This window comes from Panthera tigris, chromosome B4 (genome assembly GCF_018350195.1).
Source record: "Panthera tigris isolate Pti1 chromosome B4, P.tigris_Pti1_mat1.1, whole genome shotgun sequence".
Taxonomy (NCBI): domain Eukaryota; kingdom Metazoa; phylum Chordata; class Mammalia; order Carnivora; family Felidae; genus Panthera; species Panthera tigris.
In genome coordinates this window covers 65,686,121-65,710,580 of record NC_056666.1, presented here as the reverse complement: position 1 = coordinate 65,710,580, position 24,460 = coordinate 65,686,121, and the positions used below count along the sequence as shown (strand labels likewise).

The 24,460-nt window shown below is 36.5% G+C and overlaps 1 protein-coding gene across 1 annotated transcript in view; it reads left to right on the top strand.

The window, feature by feature from the left end:
- CPNE8 (copine 8) overlaps positions 1–22,445 on the top strand; it is a 226,106-nt gene extending 203,661 nt beyond the window's left edge. The window contains exons 18-20 of the mRNA XM_007090800.3: positions 1,629–1,686; positions 6,519–6,592; positions 20,802–22,445. Coding sequence (XP_007090862.1) covers positions 1,629–1,686; positions 6,519–6,592; positions 20,802–20,990 — 321 coding nt within the window. The 3' untranslated portion in view covers positions 20,991–22,445. The remainder of the gene's footprint in view (positions 1–1,628; positions 1,687–6,518; positions 6,593–20,801) is intronic.
- Positions 22,446–24,460: the final 2,015 nt, after the last annotated feature.

Below are 24,460 nucleotides of genomic sequence, written 5' to 3'. Positions count from 1 at the left end.
AGTTCATAAAGACTAACCTAAGCAGTATGGATAACTGTGTTATAACAAAATTATTTTCCTCCCAGAATAAAAAAAAAATAAGATGATACCATCACCTTCATGTGCATGAGTGTGCTTACCTCTACTAGTTGGATGTACTTGTACACAATCTTACAATTTGTACAAAGTATTTCTTAATATTTACATTTCAATTATAGGAGCACTGTACTGACATTCTTATTTCTATATAACTGGAAGGGACTGGACTTTATTCAAAAACCATCCTTGTATAATTCCTAATTATTTATTTTTATGATTATTTGTCTTTTTATTAGATTATAATCTATAAAATCTATATTTATAGACTATTTTTTTTGAGAGATGGCATGAATTGGGGAGGGACAGAGAGAGAGAGAGAGAGAGAGAGAGAGAGAGAATCCAAGGCAGGCTCCACACAGAGCAAAGCCCAATGTAGGGTTGAACACATGAACCGTGAAATCATGACCTGAGCTGAAGCTGGACGCTCAACTGACTGAGCCACCCACATGCTCCTAGACTATATTGTATAGAATTATATCTTACTCACCTTTCCATGTCCAAGTTTAGACATATTTGGCACAAAGTTGACATTTAGTGAAAATGGGTTTCATGAGTGCTTTGCATATCATAGCTCATAATTATTAATAACATAGGGAATATATAATTAGCTGTTTGGTGGAGGATCATATGGGGGGAAATTATAGACATTTACTGAAAAAGACATACATAAAAAGCAGTTGAAGTAAGGCTGACACATTTATTTGTTATTTTTTAACTAGAATTACTTGGGTTGAATTCACCTTGATTTCCTTTATGTTCTGGTCAGTGGCATTCATGTGCCCTTGAAAATAGGAATTTAATAATTTGGGATTAAACTAATAAGACATGATGTATTGAGGACCAATTATTCATAATTTGATGATCTTCATGCTGAAGATGTGGTTGGTACAGTGTTCCTTTTCTCTATTGCTGGATCTCACATTCTGACCATTAAATTCTTTAAAATGATTACATTGTTTAAGTGATACATATGATGGGAAAATATGCAAATATTTTTGAATCAAATATTCAGTATCACTCACAATCCCATGGATATTTAATACATAAATTAATCATTCTAATACTAACTTTCTGTAATTATCATCTGTATTCACTCATTTACAATGAAAATTGCTTTCCCTAACTTTGGGTATAAGTGGGATAGAGTAGGGTACTACTCTTTCACAAATATAGTACCATTTTTCCCTTACAGCAACTCAAAGATTTTTTATGGGAGAGAAAACATGAATAAAATGCCCAGAGATACCCTCAGTCAACTTAGGAAGATGTTGGCTGAGAATAGCAAGTGAAAGCAGATGTGCAATACTTTTTATTTTTCATATTGTCCAAGGCTGGTCATTCCCAGAGAATGTCCCACTGAATAAGTGTATGTACAGTTAGTTCAAAAAGAATGAGTAGAATCAAGCATATTATTGTGATGTATTCAAACCTATTTTAGTGAACATCTGAAAAAAATATCAAAACAGGATATTATTTTCTTCTTAAATTATAATTCTTTTCTTAAGAAGTCAACTTCTTAATTGTAAACCAATTGTGTATTCTCTTTGAAGGCTTCAAAACTTCCAATGTCAATAATTATAGTGGGTGTTGGACCAGCAGAATTTGATGGTGAGTAATAAAATTTTAATAGTATTCCTTGGGAATTTATTTACTGATTCATCATGCTGTAAGGTTTCTGTTACTCTTTTTTTGTATATAAGAATGTGAATATGAATGTGGATCTGTATATAATATCCATGTACATAGAGACGTAAATGTAGATATCTCACGATGAAGTCTATTCAGTTGAGCAAAAGAAGAGATTGTCTTCTGACTAAGCCTTATCTCTCCAGTATCTATTAATTCAACATGTAGGTTTCTACTCCATTAGATATGGTTTGTACCCCAAAATAATATTTTTTATGAGTGACAGAGTGATAAATGGAGTTGTTGTTCCCAAGGCAAAACACACTCTGGGTTCACTAAAAACCTTTAAGGATGAGCACTAAATTAATAAACCATTAGATTGTGAAGAGAGATGTTAACACAAGCATAATATGCTACTTTAATGGATTTTCAGACACTAGCTAGTTGATAGACATTAGTTTTATAAATATATAAGTTCTGTCATGTGAAAGAGCAAAGTAAAATGAAAATGGAACTGAACATCTGAGATTTAATGACACTTTATAAAATTATGCTAAATTGAGTTACTGGGTAGTTCTCTGTTTGGGCTCAGACCTTGTTCAAATGCCAATTAAGTGACTGGTGTTTTTGTAACTAGTGATCTGGGTAAACTTCTTTAAGGATAATTTGTTCCCAGTCATCTGGTGAATTCCTTTCAAAGACAACTATGCTAGATGGCAACTGCATGATCACATGGCATTCACCTGGTTCAGGTGTTTTTACTTTAACAATGACTTTATTTAGCTTGGGGCTTTGGAAATGAGAATAATTTTAGAATATTTAGAACAAGCTTTAGTACATTACAGGTTAATTTAAGCACATAGGTGGCGGATTATACTATCATCATTGCTGGGATGATTCTCCTTTAACCACCAGAGCCGCCTCCATAAGGATGGTATAGATCTATCCATCTCAGGTAAAGCACCACAGGCAAAGTTGTTATATTGCTGACCCTGGAAATCCTTTCTTTCGATTCCACGGTTGGTTGGTCATGCTTTGCTTCATTATAATCTTCCAGTGTCTAAAGCAAAAGTCATTTAGCTCTGACTGCTGCTGCTTCTGCTAATATTTTCTCTGTCTTTGAATATTCACATCTGTTTGCATTGTATGTCAGGCATGAATTTGAGACAACCTCTCTGCAGTCAGGAAAGCTAAGGGACATCTTTCTTGTTAATGCTTTGTGTACTTGATCATCTGCATTAATCAGTGATTGACTGTGATTCACAAACTTCACTAAATGCTAGGGTAAAATAACTCATGCCTTCTTCGGTTACTAATTTGCATTTGCCTTAAGGATGCACCTCTCACTAGGTGCATCCCAGGTCTCCCCAACTCCTGTGGAAGTCTTAGGTTAGGTGTATGACCTAACCTCATTCACTTGTTCCTCAAGATCCTGCACACATCATGTGTGAATACAGAGCCACTGACCCTTCCTGGCGTGTATTTCTGGTCATATATTTCTATTCAGAGCAGCAGGCACAGTTATTTGGGTACTCCCTCATCCAACTGCCACAGCTATTTATTTTCTTCATTTCTTTTGTTCTCAATGAATTATTTATTAAGGTTTGAGGCATGATAATTCATCATTTCCCTCTCTGACTTCCCAAACTGAATAAAAATATGTAGGAATCCCTCAGACGAAGACCACAATATAAGCGTTATTACTAATAATGCAGAAATGAAGAATTTGGGTTAACCTCTGCACAAAATCAGACTTGTCACTATTTTCCTCCCAAGATTAAATGACCTCAGCCTTATCTCCAGGCCTCCTCTGTGCAAGGGTAGAGCCTGGTCTATTAAGCACACACAGGGAAAAAATACATCCAAAGCGAGGATAGCCTGTTCCTAATCAGAGAGATTTCAAAGTCAGTCCCTTCTCCTTTTAGTAATCCCATAAATCAATTAGTCCTCTTTCCATGTAGAAAAAAGAGTGAAGACTATAGGCAAAGAGGGAAATTGCCTTCCCAGTAGAATTGCTTCCTGGGTATTAGAGTGATACTTTCCTCTGGCAAACATGGGGATAGGGAATTAGGTCCTGTGACAACTGACTTGTGCTTTCACCATGACAGAAGTTTTAATAGGATGGGAAAACTTCCAGGCCAGTACTAGAAAAGTAGACTATTCCTCTAGGAGACACAAGTGCTTTTCTAAAGTATTTTTCTTTCTCTACTCTCAAAATACCTCTCTTCTCTCCATGGCTAACAAGAAAAGTACAGAATACTCATGTTTCACATAGAAAATCTTTGACTTCCATTCAGATTGTGCTGTCCTGTCAAGAAGAGCCTTTCTCTCAGCACTTCCAAATCTGCTGTAGAGTAAGTTTAAATATTACACATAGAAACTGACATAAGGAAAGACTGAGATAAAACCTGCACAATCTGAATCTAAATCTTGCACATTTTATCAGTTAACTACCTAAATCCAACATCCAAACACTTTTGACAAGAAGGACATTATTTGCATGGGCAAGAAAGGTAGTATCTTGCCATCCATTCTTTGAAGTTAGATGAATTGGGAATAACCTATTAGATTAATAAGTATTCAAATTTCTCATTTCTGTATTTTTAATGAGAACAATTTAAAACTTTCTGTGTAGTTTTTCCCCCAATGCATTGTCACTCCACCATAAAGCATCGACATTGAGAAGAAAGATTTCTCAAGGCAGGATTTCTTTACCCTTAAAAGGCAAAAAGTCAAATTAAAGCAGCATTGGGCTACCTGCTTTAATCAGTTAGTAGAATGGGAGAAGTAGAATGGGTTCTAGTTTCATTGTGTCTTGCACAGCTAGAAAGAAGTACATCTCTGTCTCTTATAGACCTTTTTTTCTAAGAAGTACTTGTGGGGCTTACCATCTCAGGCTCCTTGTGGACCAGATGCAAATCTAGAGGGTGAATGGTACCCTTCCACCACTTTCATGCCCTGTCTTTTCTCCTTGCTCTCAAAAAGATAGCCTCCATTTCTTGCAACAGCAGCTTTTTAATTCAAAGGATGTGCTGAAAAGTGGGAGTTATTTTATAGGATCATGTTCTTCTATGTTATTATTATCTGGATGACTGTCCATTTCCTTAATTGGAATGAAACGCAAAGACTGATGGAGATCATAGGGGACCATGGACAATGACATCCAGATTATCACTGAACTCTTGTTTCCCAGTAGAGAGTAAAGGAGAACTTCCTGCAATTGCTAGGTTGTCACCATCATTGAACATTTATGTCTCAGAAGTCACATGAAAATTTTGAAACAAAACTAAACCGAAACAAAGGAATTAACATTGAAAGTATTTGAGCATCATGACATTCTTATTTACATCCCTAATAAGTATGGAAGAAAGATAGATCTTTTGTATGGTAATTTAGTAGTAGTAGTAGTAGTAGTAGTAGTAGTAGTAGTAGTAGTAGTAGTAGTATTTTAATCCCAATATAGTTAACATACAGTGTAATGTTAGTTTCTGATCTACAATAAGTGATTTAACACTTCCATACGTCACTCAGTGCTCATCACAACAGGTGCAGTCCTTAATCCCCATCACCTATTTCGCCCATCCCTCCACCCACCTCCCATTTGGTAACCATTAGCTTGTTCTCTATTATAAAGAATCTGTTTCTTGCTTTGTCTCTCTTATTTTTTCCCTTTGCTCATATGTTTTATAGGTATTTTGTATTTTAATAAGTTAATTATAGTATACACATTTTACTAAATTATGACATGTATATCTAAGCAAATTATAGAGTGGTAGCTCTCTATCAATTATGTGCAGTAACAATGTTTCAGCCCAGATACTGACTAATGAACATGTATATAAAAGTAAAAATTTAAAACAGTGTTTTTAACTCAGATGCATTATCCAAACACTGAAGAAAATAATGAAAAGGTTCTGGCTGAGCTGTAGTTTTTGGAGGGTGAAGAGGCAAACATAATTGCAAGTGGTCACTGGAGTCTGGTGAATGTCATGTGTATACGAAATGAATTATCAGTAATAGAATTATACTTTTAAACACAAATTAGCATTCCTCATGTAATTAATTATTTAGAGAATTCTCACTGAAAACTTAATAAACTCTGGAAAATGTTCTTAATTGCAGTATTACTTTACTTTATTACCAGCTGTTCTATTATATCATAGCATTTACAAATACCAGCTGAGCTGATCTATGTAATGTTGAAATTATTTCTTAACTAACAAAAAAAATCATACTTCAGAATAATCACACTTTATTCAATCAATATAAGGTAGAGCAAATGCCTCTGTTTTAAAATCCATTAATAAGGTAGAAATTGGGCAATATATTGGATATACAGTTTTGTAGTTTCTTTCTTTTTTTAAATTTAAATCCAAGTTAGTTAACATACCGTGGATTTGTTGTGGTTTCAATGGGAATAGAGTTCAAATTGTTCCTGGTAATTCTGTGATTACTGTCAAGTTTCTTAAATTAGAAAGAAGACAAAAGTTGAATGGATTAGCATCACTTGCCCAATCAGTCATGTAAGCATATAACCCAGAATTGAGAACCTCTAGGATGGGGAGATATATCTATACTACACTGGCTCTTCCATTTTTCAAGGGTCACATGAGGTCTTGGCTAGCTTCCTTCATTTGTAACATTTGCGCTCAGTCAAGTTCTGTGGTAGAAATGACTGAGGAGATGGGATCCACAAGCCTTCTGCCCTGACATAGGATGCGTTGCTACTTCATACATCTTGATTTCCTATCACCTGTGTTGTTTTAGTACATGACTGAAATGCGCTGGATAAATGGTCTTATTTTATTTTCAAGCCATGGTTGAATTGGATGGAGATGATGTAAGAGTTTCCTCCAGAGGAAAATATGCCGAGAGGGATATTGTACAGGTAAGAAACTTAATGGAAATTATTCATTTTGTTCATTGTGAGGAACCTGTCAGCTCTGATTTGTAAATAAACAACTTACATTGAAAGCAGGACTGTCAGTTTCTGTTTAATTTAGTTGATTGATTCTCTATGAGATGCGTGGCAAGTAGGGCCTAGAATAAGTACCTAGCGATTTTTTTCTTCTATTTCAAGTTCACCATATATAAGATAGAAATGTTAATAAGTGTCTTTTCCTACTTTAATATTACCAGAAAATATCATAGAGGTCGTTGGTAAAATTAGAAGCCAGAAACATAACAGACTTTTTAATGATGCTTATCCATTATGTACTCCTCAATAAAGACTAAGTATATTTTAAGACAGCTGATTACATTTCAATGTAAATAAATTTAGTAGAAGCAAACCAAAACTATAGATATTTACATAGTCTACCTAGATTGTGGTTAGAAAAGTGGAGAAATAGATTTAAAGATTCTATGTAATATAGAATTATATATAAAAATATAAATAATATATAATTTAAGTGTAATTATATATAGATGTTATATAATATAATAATATATGATATACAATAACATAACAACCTATGTAATATATATCATTTACACTTGTTATAATCAAGAAAAATATGTAACTAAAGCCTACTATTCTGGGAGTGAATAGAAGGGAAAAATCTGCAACCAATCATTATAGTTCAAATTTATCATTGAAAGTAAGCATTTAATTCAACTAAATGGCTACATACTTTAGAGTTTCCATACTTTTAGGATTTTACAAGGGGGAAAAAAAGCTGTGAAGTATACTTTTTTAAATATGAAAGCAAAGATCTCAGCACCGTTTAAGCACATGCTATAAAAGTTTTGAAGGGGTAAACAATGGACTTCAGTGTTATCTCCTAAATAATAACCTGTATTTTCACCCAAAAAGCAGTCATTAAAAGAATCCCACAGAATTTAGAATCCTGTGGAATTTGGTTCAAATCCCAGTTTGGCCACTGTGATGATTTGAATGAGCTTTCTAAATTTCAGTGTTCTGGTGTTCTGGCATTGTTGTTAAGATCAGTAAGGGCATGTGTATAAAATACATTTCTGAAATAGAACTCAGTAAAAGACAACAAAACTGATTAAAATAATTTGAAGGAGAAATATAATCAGTAAGTATGTTAATATAGAGATTAATGTTGATAAAGATTTAAAAAAGCATTGTTCTTTATCAGGCAGCAAGATTAAATTTTAAAATAGAAACATCTATATAACAGTTTTTTTAAAGATAAATATGATTTAAACTTTTTAACCTAATGTTCTTGGTAGACTAAAAAGAACACATGCACATGAATGATTAGGTTAAAAGCACCTGAAAACGGGAACATGATGATGTGGTCATTTATTTAAGTATCCCGTGGTGTTTTGTTTTCATAATTAGACACATGATTATTCACCTTAACCTTATTAGCATAATTATACGTCTAAGTAATTACACTTTATCTAAAAGCTCTTCATAATGTATGACTCACAGTTTCCAAAAAATCAAATTACTGAAGGGAAGTATGAATTTGAAGTTCTTTGGAATGTGTTATGCTGCTATTGTAATGCATTTTTCAAAATCAGTAGAAGCAACCTCATGTCCCATAGCGTCATCATAATGCATAAGGGAAACTTGTTACTATTTTCTTCGTTTAGAGGTAGTTAAGCTTGCCCACATGGTTAAGGTTACCTTTAAGAGGGCTAATCTGTTATATTAGTGAAAAACAATAGTCATGCCTGTTAGCATTTATAAAATAAAAATGTCCATGATCATGAAAGTATTTAGTCTCTCAGTGGAAATACTTATTGTGGAGAATATTGAGATTGAGATGCCTAGATCTATGAAAGTATAATATTGTCACTCTGATCTTGAACAAGTCACGTAATCTTTCTGAGCCTTAATTTCATTACCTCTAGACTTTAAATTCTTTCATCTCCACTCTTTTCATGATGTGAATCTCAGAAGAAGTTAAGACATGAAAATACTTGCTATAATCATGTTTTTTCTCCTTGCAAGTCAGACAGAATCCATGAGACAGACCAGCCTGCCACCTTAAAGTGACATGGGGATCCCCAATGATCCTGAAGACATCTGGCAATATAACTAAATATTCAAGGAATTCTATCACATAAAGTTGAACTGAAGTGAAAGAGTCATTGGATCTTACAGATATTGAATAGGAAATTAAAATGTGCCCAGGGAATTAATAGCCTCTTGAATGACTGTGACTTCTTGACTTGTATGCCTACATTTGGTTAAGGACATTTAATAGACCCTTCTCTAATTTCATGGAGAAGATCCTAGGTGGTTATTGGTCTTTTCAAAATACTTAGCAAGGTAACCATTTACCTTGCTAACAACACAATATCACATTGTGTTGAAGAGGAATTAGCATTCTCTCTCACCTCAAATAAGGTTTTACAAACTTTTTCACCATCACAGTTTTCCAGGTTCTACCATACACTAAAATGTTATTTAAATTAGTTATTTGCGAAAAGGGGTTTATGGAGGATTGCCGGAAGATGGCGGCTTAGGAGGACACTGGGCTCACTGCGCGTCCTGCTGATCACTTAGATTCCACCTACACCTGCCTAACTAACCCAGAAAACCGCCAGAAGACTAGCAGAATGGAGTCTCCAGAGCCAAGCGCAGACTAGAGGCCCACGGAAGAGGGTAGGAAGGGCGGAGAGGCGGTGCGCGCTGCAGGGACTGGCGGGAGGGAGCCGGGGCAGAGGGGCAGCCTGCTAGCCAAGCAGAGCCCCCGAGTCTGGCTTGCAAAAGTGGAGGGGCCGGACGGAGTTTGTTCCCACAGCAAGCGCGACTTAGCATCTGGGAGGTCATAAGTTAACAGCTCTGCTCAGAAAGCGGGAAGGCTGGAGGACAAAGGGAGGGAGAGTTGCTGAGCCCCCCAGACGACAGAGCTCTGTTTGGCGGGGAACAGAGGCGCTCGGCAGCACCATCTCCCTCGCCCATCCCCCGGCCAAAATCCCAAAGGGAGCCAGTTCCTGCCAGGGAACTTGCTTGCTCCATGCAAACACCCAACGCTGTGCTTCTGCGGAGCCAACCCTCTGGCAGCGGGTCTGACTCCCTCCCGCTGCCACATGGCCCCTCCTGAAGTGGATCACCTAAGGAGAAGTGAGCTAAGCCTGCCCCTCCTGCCCCCGTGCACCTTGCCTACCCACCCCAACTAATATGCCAGATCCCCAGCACCACAAGCCTGGCAGTGTGCAAGTAGCCCAGACGGGCCACGCCACCCCACAGTGAATCCCGCCCCTAGGAGAGGGGAAGAGAAGGCACACACCAGTCTGACTGTAGCCCCTGCTTGGGCTGGGGGCAGACATCAGGTCTGACTGCGGCTCTGCCCACCAACTCCAGTTATACACCACAGCACAGGGGAAGTACCCTGCAGGTCCCCACCACTCCAGGGACTATCCAAAATGACCAAAAGGAAGAATTCCCTTCAAAAGAATCTCCAGGAAATAACAACAGCCAATGAACTGATCAAAAAGGATTTAAATAATATAACAGAAAGTGAATTTAGAATAATAGTCATAAAATTAATCGCTGGGCTTGAAAACAGTATAGAGGACAGCAGAGAATCTCTTGCTACAGAGATCAAGGGACTAAGGAACAGTCACGAGGAGCTGAAAAATGCTTTAAATGAAATGCAAAACAAAATGGAAACGACGACAGCTCGGATTGAAGAGGCAGAGGAGAGAATAGGTAAACTAGAAGATAAAGTTATGGAAAAAAAGGAAGCTGAGAAAAAGATAAAAAAAATCCAGGAGTATGAGGGGAAAATTAGAGAACTAAGTGATACACTAAAAAAAAATAATATACGCATAATTGGTATCCCAGAGGAGGAAGAGAGAGGGAAAGGTGCTGAAGGGGTACTTGAAGAAATTATAGCTGAGAACTTCCCTGAACTGGGGAAGGAAAAAGGCATTGAAATCCAAGAGGCACAGAGAACTCCCTTCAGACGTAACTTGAATCGATCTTCTGCACGACATATCATAGTGAAACTGGCAAAATACAAGGATAAAGAGAAAATTCTGAAAGCAGCAAGGGGTAAACGTGCCCTAACATATAAAGGGAGACCTATAAGACTCGTGACTGATCTCTCTTTTGAAACTTGGCAGGCCAGAAAGGATTGGCACGAGATCTTTAATGTGCTGAACAGAAAAAATATGCCGCCGAGAATCCTTTATCCAGCAAGTCTGTCATTTAGAATAGAAGGAGAGATATGGGTCTTCCCAAACAAACAAAAACTGAAGGAATTTGTCACCACTAAACCAGCCCTACAAGAGATCCTAAGGGGGATCCTGTGAGACAAAGTACCAGAGACATCACTACAAGCATAAATCATACAGACATCACAATGACTCTAAACCCGTATCTTTCTATAATAACACTGAATGTAAATGGATTAAATGCACCAACCAAAATACACAGGGTATCAGAATGGATAAAAAAACAAGAACCATCTATTTGCTGTCTACAAGAGACTCATTTTAGATCTGAGGACATCTTTAGATTGAGAGTGAGGGGATGGAGAACTATTTATCATGCTACTGGAAGCCAAAAGAAAGCTGGAGTAGCCATACTTATATCAGACAAACTAGACTTTAAATTAAAGGCTATAACAAGAGATGAAGAAGGGCATTATATAATAATTACAGGGTCTATCCACCAGGAAGAGCTAACAATTATAAATGTCTATGCGCCGAATACCGGAGCCCCCAGATATAGAAAACAATTACTCATAAACATAAGCAACCTTATTGATAAGAATGTGGTAATTGCAGGGGATTTTAACACCCCACTTACAGAAATGGATAGATCATCTAGACACACGGTCAATAAAGAAACAAGGGCCCTGAATGATATATTGGATCAGATGGACTTGACAGATATATTTAGAACTCTGCATCCCAAAGCAACAGAATATACTTTCTTCTCGAGTGCACATGGAACATTCTCCAAGATAGATCATATACTGGGTCACAAAACAGCCCTTCATAAGTACACAAGAACTGAAATCATACCATGCATACTTTCAGACCACAATGCTATGAAGCTTGAAATCAACCACAGGAAAAAGTCTGGAAAACCTCCAAAAGCATGGAGGTTAAAGAACACCCTACTAACGAATGAGTGGGTCAACCAGGCAATTAGAGAAGAAATTAAAAAATAGATGGAAACAAACGAAAATGAAAATACAACAATCCAAACGCTTTGGGACGCAGCGAAGGCAGTCCTGAGAGGAAAATACATCGCAATCCAGGCCTATCTCCAGAAACAAGAAAAATCCCAAATACAAAATCTAACAGCACACCTAAAGGAAATAGAAGCAGAACAGCAAAGACAGCCTAAACCCAGCAGAAGAAGAGAAATAATAAAGATCAGAGCAGAAATAAACAATATAGAATCTAAAAAAACTGTAGAGCAGATCAACGAAACCAAGAGTTGGTTTTTTGAAAAAATAAACAAAATTGACAAACCTCTAGCCAGGCTTCTCAAAAAGAAAAGGGAGATGACCCAAATAGATAAAATCATGAATGAAAATGGAATTATTACAACCAATCCCTCAGAGATACAAACAATTATCAGGGAATACTATGAAAAATTATATGCCAGCAAATTGGACAACCTGGAAGAAATGGACAAATTCCTAAACATCCACACTCTTCCAAAACTCAATCAGGAGGAAATAGAAAGCTTGAACAGACCCATAACCAGCGAAGAAATTGAATCGGTTATCAAAAATCTCCCAACAAATAAGAGTCCGGGACCAGATGGCTTCCCAGGGGAGTTCTACCAGACGTTTAAAACAGAGATAATACCTATCCTTCTCAAGCTATTCCAAGAAATAGAAAGGGAAGGAAAACTTCCAGACTCATTCTATGAAGCCAGTATAACTTTGATTCCTAAACCAGACAGAGACCCAGTAAGAAAAGAGAACTACAGGCCAATATCCCTGATGAATATGGATGCAACAATTCTCAATAAGATACTAGCAAATCGAATTCAACAGCGTATAAAAAGAATTATTCACCATGATCAAGTGGGATTCATTCCTGGGATGCAGGGCTGGTTCAACATTCGCAAATCAATCAACGTGATACATCACATTAATAAAAGAAAAGAGAAGAACCATATGATCCTGTCAATCGATGCAGAAAAGGCCTTTGATAAAATCCAGCACCCTTTCTTAATAAAAACCCTTGAGAAAGTCGGGATAGAAGGAACATACTTAAACATCATCAAAGCCATTTATGAAAAGCCCACAGCTAACATCATCCTCAATGGGGAAAAACTGAGAGCTTTTTCCCTGAGATCAGGAACACGACAGGGATGCCCACTCTCACCGCTGTTGTTTAACATAGTGTTGGAAGTTCTAGCATCAGCAATCAGACAACAAAAGGAAATCAAAGGCATCAAAATTGGCAAAGATGAAGTCAAGCTTTCGCTTTTTGCAGATGACATGATATTATACATGGAAAATCTGATAGACTCCACCAAAAGTCTGCTAGAACTGATACATGAATTCAGCAAAGTTGCAGGATACAAAATCAATGTACAGAAATCAGTTGCATTCTTATCCACTAACAATGAAGCAACAGAAAGACAAATAAAGAAACTGATCCCATTCACAATTGCACCAAGAAGCATAAAATACCTAGGAATAAATCTAACCAAAGATGTAAAAGATCTGTATGCTGAAAACTATGGAAAGCTTATGAAGGTAATTGAAGAAGATATAAAGAAATGGAAAGACATTCTCTGCTCATGGATTGGAAGAATAAATATTGTCAAAATGTCAATACTACCCAAAGCTATCTACACATTCAATGCAATCCCAATCAAAATTGCACCAGCATTCTTCTCGAAACTAGAACAAGCAATTCTAAAATTCATATGGAACCACAAAAGGCCCCGAATAGCCAAAGTAATTTTGAAGAAGAAGACCAAAGCAGGAGGCATCACAATCCCAGACTTTAGCCTCTACTACAAAGCTGTCATCATCAAGACAGCATGGTATTGGCACAAAAACAGACACATAGACTGATGGAATAGAATAGAAACCCCAGAACTAGACCCACAAACGTATGGCCAACTCATCTTTGACAAAGCAGGAAAGAACATCCAATGGAAAAAAGACAGTCTCTTTAACAAATGGTGCTGGGAGAACTGGACAGCAACATGCAGAAGGTTGAAACTAGACCACTTTCTCACACCATTCACAAAAATAAACTCAAAATGGATAAAGGACCTGAATGTGAGACAGGAAACCATCAAAACCCTAGAGGAGAAAGCAGGAAAAGACCTCTCTGACCTCAGCCGTAGCAATCTCTTACTCGACACATCCCCAAAGGCAAGGGAATTAAAAGCAAAAATGAACTACTAGGACCTTATGAAGATAAAAAGCTTCTGCACAGCAAAGGAAACAACCGACAAAACTAAAAGGCAACCAACGGAATAGGAAAAGATATTTGCAAATGACATATCGGACAAAGGGCTAGTATCCAAAATCTGTAAAGAGCTCACCAAACTCCACACCCGAAAAACAAATAACCCAGTGAAGAAATGGGCAGAAAACATGAATAGACACTTCTCTAAAGAAGACATCCGGATGGCCAACAGGCACATGAAAAGATGCTCAACGTAGCTCCTTATCAGGGAAATACAAATCAAAGCCACACTCATATATCACCTCACACCAGTCAGAGTGGCCAAAATGAACAAATCAGGAGACTATAGATGCTGGTGAGGATGTGGAGAAACGGGAACCCTCTTGCACTGTTGGTGGGAATGCACATTGGTGCAGCCGCTCTGGAAAGCAGTGTGGAGGTTCCTCAGAAAATTAAAAATAGACCTACCCTATGACCCAGCAATAGCACTGCTAGGAATTTACCCAAGGGATACAGGAGTACTAATGCATAGGGGCACTTGTACCCCAATGTTTATAGCAGCGCTCTCAACAATAGCCAAATTATGGAAAGAGCCTAAATGTACATCAACTGATGAATGGATAAAGAAATTGTGGTTTATATACACAATGGAGTACTACATGGCAATGAGAAAGAACGAAATATGGCCCCCTTTGTAGCAACGTGGATGGAACTGGAGAGTGTGATGCTAAGTGAAATAAGCCATACAGAGAAAGACAGATAGCATATGTTTTCACTCTTATGTGGATCCTGAGAAACTTAACAGAAACCCATGGAGGAGGGGAAGGAAAAAAAAAAAAAAAAAGAGGTTAGAGTGGGAGAGAGCCAAAGCATAGGAGACTCTTAAAAACTGAGAACAAACTGAGGGTTGATAGGGGGTGGGAGGGAGGGGAGGGTGGGTGATGGATATTGAGGAGGGCACCTTTTGGGATGAGCACTGGGTGTTGTATGGAAACCAATTTGACAATAAATTTCATATATTGAAAAATAAATAAATTAGTTATTTGCAAGAATAGAAATACTCTTGGGGAGACTGGGTGTTGCAGTCAGTTAAGCATCTGACTTTGGCTCAGGTCATGATCTCACAGTTCATGAGTTGGAGCCCCACATTGGACTCTGCTGACTGCTCATATTCTGTAGAGCCTGCTTCAGATTCTGTCTTCCTCTCTCTCTCTGCCCCTCTCCCACCTGTGCACGCGCGCTCTCTCTCTCAAATATAAATTAAAAAAAAATTTTTTTAGTTTGACAAAAAAGAAGAGAATACTCTTGAATACTTAGAATAATGGGGTTTCAAGGGCACACAAGGATAATGTTGTCAATCTTCCCATCAGAAAATACCTAAGGCATCACAATCAATAATATCTAAGCCATCACATCAAATACTACTGGCTAAAATATTATCAAAAAATAAGGTCTGTTTAGGCTCTCTTACCTTTTCACTGCTTCCAACTTCTTATATGTTGAAGCTAATCAGGTTAATACACTGCAAATGGAACCCAAATTTTTTAAGTGGCCAAACAAAAGCCTATAACTGCAAATAATAACAAAAGCCAGAAGTAGCTGAGTTTCAGCAGAAAGTTGAGGGTAGTGGATGGGGTTCTCATTATTATGTGAAACCTTCAGTGGCTTCCAACTTCTTCATATAATAATAATATTGAGTCATTTATTAACTTCGTTGTATGCTAGGCAGCTACTTTCACTAAATCTTTAATTGAACTTATGCAGATACTTTGATTACATTTTATGAAAAAAAAAAAAAAAAGAAATGAGTTTCAATTCTTGTCCATAGTCATGTAGCTAGTAAGAAGTAGTCAGGATTTAACCTTAAAATGTCTGATTCTAAAATTCTTAACACAAATTATGTATAACTTTGATTCTATAACCTAACCATAGCATTTAAGAGTCTCCGTGATCTGACCCCAATCTTCCTCTTTAGCTACACACACACACACACTTTGTATAGATAAATAGGACTACTAGCTGTCTTTGAGTCAACATTTCCATTGTTCTTGCTTTTATTTCCTCTTATTATTTCACCTGGAATACTCTTCTTCCTTATCTGTGCTGATTAAAACCCTACATTTTGAAAGATCCCAGTATAAAGCCTTGAACAAAGCCCTCTGTACACCTGAGCTGATTTCCCCTCTGTCAATTTGTTCATATATCACTTTATATCATCCTAAATACTGGTCTCTTTTTACTTTATGGTAGTTTATAAATGAGGAAACGGAGGCAGAGGACGAGATGTTAAACAACTTGTGCAAAATTACTTAAGTCATAAATTGGTAGAGCCAAATTTCCAACAGAGTTCTGATTCCAAACCCTGAGTTCTTTCTGTTACAACACACCTACTCTCCTAAAAGCCAAAATTCTACTGAAGATTATTAGGCTCTGTTTCCCTTTTCATACTGCTGTAGTGGTTTATATATCAGGGTTAGATTAATTTAGGTTCAAATAATGACCAATACTGATAACTATCTGACCTTGGGTAAGTTAACTAATCTCTCTAAGTTTCAGTTTCCTCTTCTGTCAATTCAAAATATGGGTAACATGCTAATAAAAATTAAATGAAATATTGTATTAAATTTTTTTGCAGAAGACCTGTTACCTACCAGTTGTTCAATAAGTGCATTAACACCAATATTAGTTACTGCTATTAGTGAGTATGTTGGCATAGTCTAATGCAAAGGCATTTTTTATGTCAGTATTTCATAGTAGCTATACCCTGACTTGGGACACTGTAGTCAGCCTTGTGTGTGATTATATTCATTGCCTCAAGATTGAATCTCATCTGACTATAGTATAAACAGTAAGCAAGATGAGATCCTATGGTTGTTTTTCTAAAACTTAAATGAGTTATTTTCTTAAATCAATATATGTAAAGGCTTTCAATATTTGTTTGTTTGTACTATGGATTGGCCCTTGTGTATAAAGCAATGTCATTTCTCTTGGCTGCATGCAGCTGTTGGCCAGCCTATCATTTACTTAAAATTTATATTTAAATCATATTTTCCATTAAAAGGAGAATAATAACCTTGAAGGCTTAGACTTGAAAATCACTAATGGAGCTCTGCACAGTAGGAACAATCGAGTAAAATTGAGCAGAACAGCAACTAAAAGTCCATTTGCCCAAACTGATTCAAACTTGTTTTCACAAATAGGCAAAACCAGCTGTTAGAGCTGCCATGTGGAACATTTTCCTTATACTGCATGGATGCTAAAAAAAAAAAAAAAAAAAAAAAAAAAAAAAGTAGAGTATCAAGGATATAGTATATTTCTACAGAACAGAATGCATTTGTTGGTATTCTTCAGACAAATGTGATAAATTAGTGAAAATTAAATATTGATTTATCCCTCTAGACTGAACATTTTAAGGGTCTGAGTTAATATGTGGTGATAGTCAGTGATGAACGCTCATCCACAAATGTGTGAGCAATATTTTGAACAGGAGGTCCCCGGGTACAGTGACCAGAAACGAATGATAAAAAGAGACAATAATCAGAGTGGTCTGAGAAGTTAAGTGGAAAACAGATTGTAGAAGGATATGAGCAGTAGTGTTACAGAGGGCATATTTTGTCCTAAAATCCGTAAGATCTGACATTAATAAGAGGTCAAGGAAATGAAGAGTCACTTGTCATTTTCATCTCTCACTTAGGAGAGTACCTCATGACATGATTGAATAGCTCAATGTTCTTTTGGGAGAGGTTTACATAATTTAGGTTAGTGAGTAGAAAGTTCTCAACGTTTTTTTTTTCTACTCCCAGCACACATGTGGAATGAGCTGTACTCCTGTTGGTAACAGGAACCCGCTATAGCAGTGATTCTCACCCTGGGGCCAAGGACCTTCAGTATTCAAGGGCCAGGCAGAATTACTGAACAAACCTAAGTTCAATGTGATATAAACTTTCCTCTTCAGCTGAAAACTATATTTCTTCTTACCCATGATTTATAAACATATTTTAAATAAGAGCAGAACTACATGTATTATGACAATAGCGATTGTGAATGTGAGTTTTGACATCCCAGAGCATCACGACATTCTTAAAAATGAATTGTAATGTCCTTCAGTAACAAAAATTAGCAAATCTCATAGCATCTGCTGGAAATATGAAGCAATGGGTGTTTTAAAATAACAAAAAGGCCGGGAATTACTATCTTAGATGCTAATAACGATATTATACTCAAACTTGATAGAGATAAAACTGATAAAGGATATTCCTTGTATTTAATGTTTGATATGAATGTAAGTAGGAAACTATTAAGAATATAGTTTCATATTTATATTGAATACATACATGTTTGAGCTGGTGAGTAATAAATAATACTAGTGATGATTGCAATGACTACCTTGTATGGCACATATTATGACTTGAACACTGTTTTAAGCAGTTTACATGTTAACTGATTTAATACAGCAACCTAATGAAGTAGGTATTATTGTTTGAAGTAGGTATTATTATTTTTATTCTCATTTTTAGAAGAGGAAACTGAGGCAAAGAGTGGAAAATCATCTGTGCAAGATCATGTAGCTATTAAGTAGAAGAACTGGGCTCTGAACTGGGGAAAGTCTAATTCCAGAGTTTGGGAGAATAGGGGGTAAAAAGAGAAAAGAGTTTAATGTCCCTGGCACAGAAGAAAAGTAAAGAATCCAATGAAAATAAAAGAGCAAAGTTGAGGTCAACACTTGATCTTAGCCAAAAGGCCGAGAAGCAATGAGGTAAACACACAAACAGGTAGGATCAACTGTTTGCCGGAGGTAACACCATCCTTTCCCTGAAATGTAGGTATTAGCCACAGATTTCTGAAAAACTGAACTATTAGGAAAAAAAAGTTTAAAGGATAGTCATTGTATACTAAACATATTGATACCTTATTAGTAGTTTATTTTTAAAACGCTGTGTCTTTTAAAAGAAGAATGAGCTAAGCTATAACAATTAGATATCTTCTTCTCATTAATCCTGTCTTGTTGATTCCTATTTTCTCACTTTTCTAATTATCGTTTCAGAGAAAAAAATAAACCCCGACTTTTTTTTGCACTTCTTTGTTGTTGTTGTTGTTAAAAATGTCATCTTGTCCAAAGTTAGATAATTTAACCTCACAAAAGTTCACATCCCCTTAGTTCTCTTCTCAGTTGAAGACTATATTTGCTCTGTTAGATTTTTCTTACCCTTATTAGCTACCTTCAGGGGTAAGAGAAAGCTTCGTCACCTTTCTACAGTTTTCTAAAAGCTAGATTGAGTTTTCTTCCTGGTTAGCAAGACAGGGTAAAATTAAAGTCATATAGGTTGCTTCTGCCTACAGTATGTCTTATTTTATTTTATTTAAAAATTTTTTAATGTTTATTTATTTTTAAGAGATAGACAGAGACAGAGTGTGAGTGGGGGGAGGAGCAGAGAGAGAGGGAGACACAGAATCTGAAATAGGCTCCAGGCTCTGAGCTGTCAGCACAGCTCAATGCGGGGCTCTAACTCACAAACCGTGAGACCATGACCTGAGCTGAAATCGGCCGCTTAACCACCCAGGCGCCCCCAGTATGTCTTATTTTGAAAAGAAAGTAATTTTCTACTCTTGCTTAAAGAGACTGTGTTCACTGCATACAAGGTATTATACCTGCTATTTGATTTCTTAAAATTTTAATTTGGCTTCTCTGTAGGAACCTGACCATTTTAAAACTTGCTTCTTCATAATAGTTTCCTGAAAGCACATCTTGAATAACTATGTAAATCAAAAGTAACTTTCAAAATAAACTTAAAACAGTTATGGCATAGTTATAGAGATGGGAGTGTGTTCTCTCTAGAGGAGAAAAAAATAATTCAGGCTGTTAAATATTATAATCCAAAATTGCTTCAACATTCTCAAATGTCTTCGCTATACCTTTTCCCTTAGACCTAAAATTACTGTGTTCCCAAACTATCACAACATTAACAGTTCAAACATTTCCAAGTGGCTTCAAGAATCATCATGTCTCTGAGGGGAACTTGAACTAATGTCCTCAAACAGCACATTTTTATTAGCTTAACCATTACAAATGAAGATAGAATCAGGCAATTTATTGTCAGAGTATTTAATGTTGAGCTGATAATGGCTCTCACGTAATTGCTAATGTGAAGATAGTGCAATTATTTTTATGTGATATAAAAATAAGAATGGTGATATTTCAATAAGAATGCCAAATCTCATGCTGAATTCTTTTTCTTTTCCATTCCAAATAACAGATTAAAAGAAAAAACAATATCTGGGACATGTGGTTTTATGTTTTAGTAATAATTAAAAATACTTCACGTGTGTTTAGGATACCCACTTCTTTTTTTTACCCTCCACTGGATACTATTTCTGATTGAAAGCTGAATTAAGCATGTATTAACTCCATCTGACAGAAAACCGAGCCCTGAAGAGGTAAATGCTCCAAGTTATTGGGAATCAGGTTAGGTATAGAAGTCAAAACTGCAGAACACATGTAGCAACATGATGGACCTGTCGGGAACAGGAGATTAGAATTATCGGGAGGAACAAACATAGAAAACAATTCCATCCCTTTTTTAAAGTATATACATTAGAAAGGTTTGGTCACTGTAGTAGCTGTTGGTAATGAATCAAATCTCTTTAAAATGCGTAGTAATTATTATCCATCTAACCACTACCCCAGGGTTCTTCAGTTCTCAATGAAATGTTTACATATGTTGATTTTTGTGTCTATTAAATAGCATGCTTTCTTTCTTTCACCTCTGTTGTAGTTCGTGCCATTCAGGGATTATATTGACAGAAGCGGAAACCACATACTGAGCATGGCTAGACTGGCCAAAGATGTCCTTGCTGAGATCCCTGAGCAGTTCCTGTCCTACATGAGGGCCCGAGGAATCAAGCCATCGCCTGCACCCCCCCCATACACCCCGCCTACACATGTGTTACAGACTCAGATATGACTGTGCTCTGAACTGTTAATGTTAATTACACATCAGTTAGAACTGCTGAGTCAATGCTTTGCTCCTGGTGCTCTGTAATGAACCAGGGAATGAGATCCTTTTCTCAGTTTGTTTTCAGCAGTACTGGTTAACATGCTTTCTTGGATCCAAAATTAATTCTCTTCCTAAACCAAAACTGTAAATATGGTTGTTGCATGAGCAACAAAAAAACAATTGTTTAAATGCTTGAAGCAAAATATGGATGTCTTCTCTGAATCTTTTTTTTTTTTCTTTTGGACAGAAACAGCTAATTTCCAATATATTGTTGGGAAAAAGCACAAACTATGTTTTTAACTCAAACACTGTCCTCGACTGCTGTGTGTCTAGGAAAGCAGTCTCTCTGTATCAATGTTTACATGTTACTACTTTTTAAATTTCAATACTTTTATAACTGTTCTTAAGAATAAGAGTTTTGAATATTGAATCCTTTGTCTTCTAAATTGCAATAGCTATAATCACAAGAGCAATATCTCTTTGAATGACTGTCTGGACAAATGCAATTGCAAACAAGGGGAGGGAAAGATACTTTCATATTTCTCAGTAAGTGAATTGTCTTACGAAGCTGCATCTGCTTAGTAATGAGTTCCTTTGCATTGTTTGCCGAGTGTGGGAGTTTAAGTGTCGCAGGTGTGTATCCTGTAAGGACATGCATTTTTCATGGGGTTTGGGTTCTAAATTTAGACTGCCGTCAGTTTGTTTTGTAATTCTCCGTAGAAATAGGAAAAAGTCAAACATCGTGAACTGTAAAATGCACAGAAAATACTTTGTGTAAAAAGTAGCGTCTTTATATTATAATGCTATTTAAAAGACTAAAACCCAGAATATTTAACTGTGAAACATGTAGCAGAAGTTTTAAACTTTTTATTCCATTCTACCTTGTCTAGATATTTTAATTCAAAGGGATACTGGCTCTGTCAATTTGGACTTCTAGTTCTCACCTTTCCATGTGGCCATGCAGGGTGCACAGGCTGGAAGTTTTTTGTGTAATTCCCAGTTAAATACACACAACCTGTGACTTAGTGCACAACACATTTGTGAAATAACCTACTCCTACATACGGAACTGCCTGTCCACAATTAATTGTAAAATTTTTGCATGTACAGTTTTTACAAGAATTACAGTTTTGTGACGTTGTGTCTGAATTAAAGCATTTCTTTAGAACAAATGGCCTTAAATTCTCACAGAATTCCTGGAAATGATTGTGAATTGCCTTCAAATAATAGAAAAGTGTATTTTTTTTTCTTTCGTGTCAACAATGTAACTGCTTTATAATATTTTTCCTTACTTATGCCCTATTTACTACTTGGTTTATTTCTACTGTATGTTGTTCTCTTTGTCCCAAGTTGACTTAGGGTGACTTTTATAAGCATGAAACTATTTTAATGAAAAGAAAAATATATACACCCACATATCTCACAGTATCAATGTTATATAATTATGTAATAATAAATTGTCAATTTTTAAGTATGTATTAAAATCTTTAAAAGGATAACTATTTGCTCTATAAATTTTATGTGTGAGTGACATGGAGTGTGATGATTTCCCTTATTGATCTTAAATAATTTTGCCAGTAGAGCTTATTAACCTCCTGAATTTTTTAATTTACCTTCATTCATCAGCCCAAAGAAACAAAAGTGAATATGGTCAGTATTCTTTCTTGTGAACATCAGTTATTTTTCTTTGATCTCATCAGAGGAAATGAAAGATGTCTACTTTCTTATCTAACTAATAGTGTACCCAAACCTAGTGGGGGCACATGGCTGAGAAACAATCTTCAGTTATAAACCTTGCCCTGTGTATGGTTGAGAATAGTGACTGGAAATGCATGTGATGTTAGTTCTATATGTTAGGTTAGAAAATACCCAGTCATATCTCATCATTGCATAAACGAAGAAACTAAGTCTGAAGGGGCTGATTTATCTAAGACTGTAACTAGGACAGAACAAAAGTACCTACATTTTGTGGACCATCATTAGGGGCTTTACAATGAAATATCCCAGAAACATAATCCATAAATGCAAACACATATCAATATCTGGACATACAAACTAGGTATGAAGGATATGCAAACATTAGATAATGAGAGACAAGAAAGGTAAGTATTGAGAGAAGAGTGATAGCTCCAAATCATAAACCTTGCTGCCAAAAGCAGATTAGGAACAAAGGTTCTGGATGCTCTCCTCTCTAATCCTATCCCTTTTCTTCTCTGATGAAAGCCATTTTAATTCTAGGATGAGCCCTCGGGCTTCTATTCAGGCATCTCCATTACTGAGTTATGTAATATGAATTCTCATTGCTTCCCAAATGAATATTAAAATCATCCAGGCTTATCTCATCCTTTTCCCCAACTGATCTGAATTTATCTGGAGTCTCAGACATAGTTCATACTGTTTCCTCCCATCTCTCCTTAGGCCTCCACCTAGAATACCCTTTGTATCTTCTAGCCCAAGCCTCAACTCTTAACCATATTCTTTAAAACTTCTGGTGACAATAATTTGCACCTTCTGTGAACTCATCTATGTGTTGCATTTTAGCATATCCATTGCCTCCTATTTTTTATAAATTATTTTACTTTGTGTGGGGAATCTTGATACCTCCCCAAAGTTTTTTCCAGAATGTAACATGGGGAGAGAAGAAGAGGTGGATACAACTTTGAATGGTGGTGTGTGGGGGGAAGAGGGCCACAGTGGGAATAAGGTTGGAGGGCAGGCTGTTTTGTTCTTCAGATTTAGTGAAGAGAATCAGGTGGGCTTATATATATATATTTTATTACTGTAGCTTATCATCCACTGAGGACATAGATTTCTCTCACAAGGATTAGGATGATGTGATTGTTGTTTCCTAGAGGAAAAGCAACTGCCCAAGATTTCACGGAAAAGCATGCTTTTCCCTTTCAGCTTGTGTGCATTTTAACTATTTTACGTCTTTGTGTTACTCAGATGTGTAATTGACACAAAATGGCAAGCTACTTAATAAAAACTCAAAGACTAATTTCTGTCATTAGCACAAATAAGATACTCTTCCTAATAAAGAAACAGAGCTGAGGATCAGACTGATTGTGAGTGCATGTGGTATCGCTTAATAAAGACTGAAAGGCTGGAAATCTACTTGTAAAGAGTTAATATGGTGCAGGGCTTTCCCATCAGCGAGTCAGAGATCCCACACAGGTTCTTGCCATGAAGATGGGTGGAAGGCCTACACCTTGCTGACGAGCTACAGGGTTTACACCTTGGGGTGTACTGGGACTCCAGTAACTGGGAGCTCCCAGGATCCAGCATCCTTATTGGTTAACCTCAGGATATCTTACATTCTTTTTTTTTTTTTAATGTGTATCTTGACTGAAAAAGACAGTAAAGCTCTGCATGACAGAGATTTTTTCTCAAATAAGCTATGAATGCCCTTATGATCATCTCAAGTTTGCATTAATCACA